At 39.4% G+C, this 2,364-nt stretch overlaps 1 protein-coding gene across 1 annotated transcript; it reads right to left on the reverse strand.

Moving 5' to 3' along the window:
• On the reverse strand, nt 1–1,764 carry LOC111409946 (inactive beta-amylase 9-like). Its single transcript, XM_023040076.1, has 2 exons — nt 1,251–1,764; nt 1–1,111 (listed from the first exon to the last, which is right to left on the reverse strand). Exons 1-2 carry the CDS (start codon nt 1,743–1,745, stop codon nt 233–235), a joined length of 1,374 nt encoding a protein of 457 aa, XP_022895844.1. The 5' UTR covers nt 1,746–1,764; the 3' UTR covers nt 1–232.
• Nucleotides 1,765–2,364: the final 600 nt, after the last annotated feature.

The raw sequence follows: 2,364 nt of genomic DNA on the forward strand, positions 1-2,364 counted from the left end.
TTGTAAGAAGAAATTAGCATTAGAGGCAACAAGTACGAAAAAGTTCTAATAATCGATGCTTTGAGGCAAATTGCTATCAGTATGTTGCGTGCGTGCATGTGTGAGCCTGTCACTTGTGTGTGAGAGGGAACAAGCTCCCGTCTGATACACAACAATATCACAGGTAAGTCTTTTGTATATTAGTGTTACAATACTCGGTTTTAATTTGTCTATTTACATTGATATACTCAATCTAAGCAGCTTGCATACGGAGATTTGTACCAGGGAGAGAGACAGCAGTTCCTTCCTCTTCTGTAACTAGGTCGTCTGAATGCAGATTCGCTTGATTTAGGCTCCGAACAAATTTAGTATATGAAGGGAAATGCTCGGGAGAAAAGAAATAAGCTCCCATTCTTTGATATGTGAACAAGTCGACTACATTTTGATCCACCAAGTTCTTCTTGATCTGTTCGTAACCCCTTGGACTAACCGAAACCAATGAGTTTTCGCCAGAGATTTGTACTTCATGTTTTCCGCAAGCCGATGCTATTTGTGCAAGTAATAATTCTGGGCTTGAGCGGGATTCATTTGGTTCATTCTCCTCTGACAGGTCCATTCCAGGAAGTATAATTTTGCAGGAATTTCTTGAGAAGATTGCAGCAATGGCCTCATAACCATCTCTATTGGCCGTGTTATAGAACCCAGCCGTTAGCTCTGAAGGGTGGGAACGTGTTTTATACCATGAATGCATCAGGGGGACTTTACCTGACACTATGATTTCTGTATCTTCGAAAGTTGAGGCAGCAACCGACAAAATGCGATCACCGTGAGATATTAGTTGACTTGAGTACCAAGAAAGAAAGAAATCACCATATGGCATCTCCCATGATCCTCCGTGCTCCAGAAAAAAGCCGCTTGACATTGGTGACTGGCTGTAGCCGGGTGCATCATGGGGACCACTTAGTCCCCACAGAGGGTTCCCGTGCGTTTCTGCATGCTGCTTAAGATTTTCAAGCATGTATTTGTTGTAACACTGGAATTCTCCGGCTCCACGATGGCTATTGTTCTTGGAACGATAGTGATGAGATGGATACCGAAGCTCGCCATCTGGTCCGAGACCAATTGATATTCCCTGTAACATATAAAAGGATAAGCAAAACCACCCATCAGTATCACAACTATGAATGAAATTATGATGAAGTTTGGTCAAGCTTGAGATTACTTAAAAGTAGGTCTATAATCTTGTACTCAAAAGATATAAATCAGCATACCGTGATTGTGGACCCGATGAAAGGCGAGAATGAAGCCTTGAAGCTCTCGCAGAACTCAGCGTATGCTTCAATTGGAGTCTTTCCATCAAGAACAGGCAGATCATCGACAGCTAATGATAGACAATCTTTGTAACGCTGTCCTGATCGATCTGTAAAGTAAACATCTGGTTGTGATTCACCAATCCGAGAAACCCAATCAGGAAGTAGAATTTTGGCATCTTTGGAAGCATGAAAACAGAGTGATACGTGAAGCTTTAGACCCAGTTTTTGGACCATTTCTGCAAGAACAAGGTAGCCTGTCCAGTCATATTTTCCCGATTTGTCCTTTTCAGCTATTCCCCACCAGACCGGGAGCTCCACTCCATCTATTCCTAATAACTTCAAAGCCTTCAGCCCTGCAGAAATCGCTCGTGCATGATTCACTGTATTACAGGTGGAGACAGCATCGAGTGGCAACCCAACATATAATTTCACGCCATCAGTCTGCAAGGGCATTAACCGTGAAGCAATATATTAGCCTCGTATCAACTTTTTTGAAGACAACAGAGATTTAAGAAATAAGCATCCAACTTTACAAAGAGTCGAAAAACAACAACAAAGAAAACGTATTGTCATTTTGGACTCATCTGACAAAGAAAAATAACATCAGAAATTAATGAAGAAACAACGAGCTAAAGTGCTCAAAAAAGTGGTTAAGTCTATATTACACCAAAGGGAATTTACTAATTTTTCATGGAAGGATCGTGTGATTATGCAATTGTGATGAAAAAGGGACTAATGAAACTTCCGTTTATACCATTCACAGAAAATTGAATTCTGGATATCTGCTCTTGAAGACCATATCCTATTAAAAATTGATTGAATGCTTCAAAATTTATGACAGATCTGAAATATTAACCATAGATCCTACAAACCGGAGTTGAAAGAATTTCAATAAGAAGTCAATCCATTTTCCTCTTTCGTTTCCCTTTATTTTACTTATTTATCATTATTTTTAACAAGTAGTAGCTTACTTTTAGTACTATGTTTTTTTAACAATAACTTACAATTATCACATGGATCAGACCCAAAAAATTGATCTAGTTATTCAATTTGCATAATTAACAAGGAACAG

The sequence above is a fragment of the Olea europaea genome, chromosome 15 (assembly GCF_002742605.1).
Source record: "Olea europaea var. sylvestris chromosome 15, O_europaea_v1, whole genome shotgun sequence".
NCBI lineage: Eukaryota > Viridiplantae > Streptophyta > Magnoliopsida > Lamiales > Oleaceae > Olea > Olea europaea.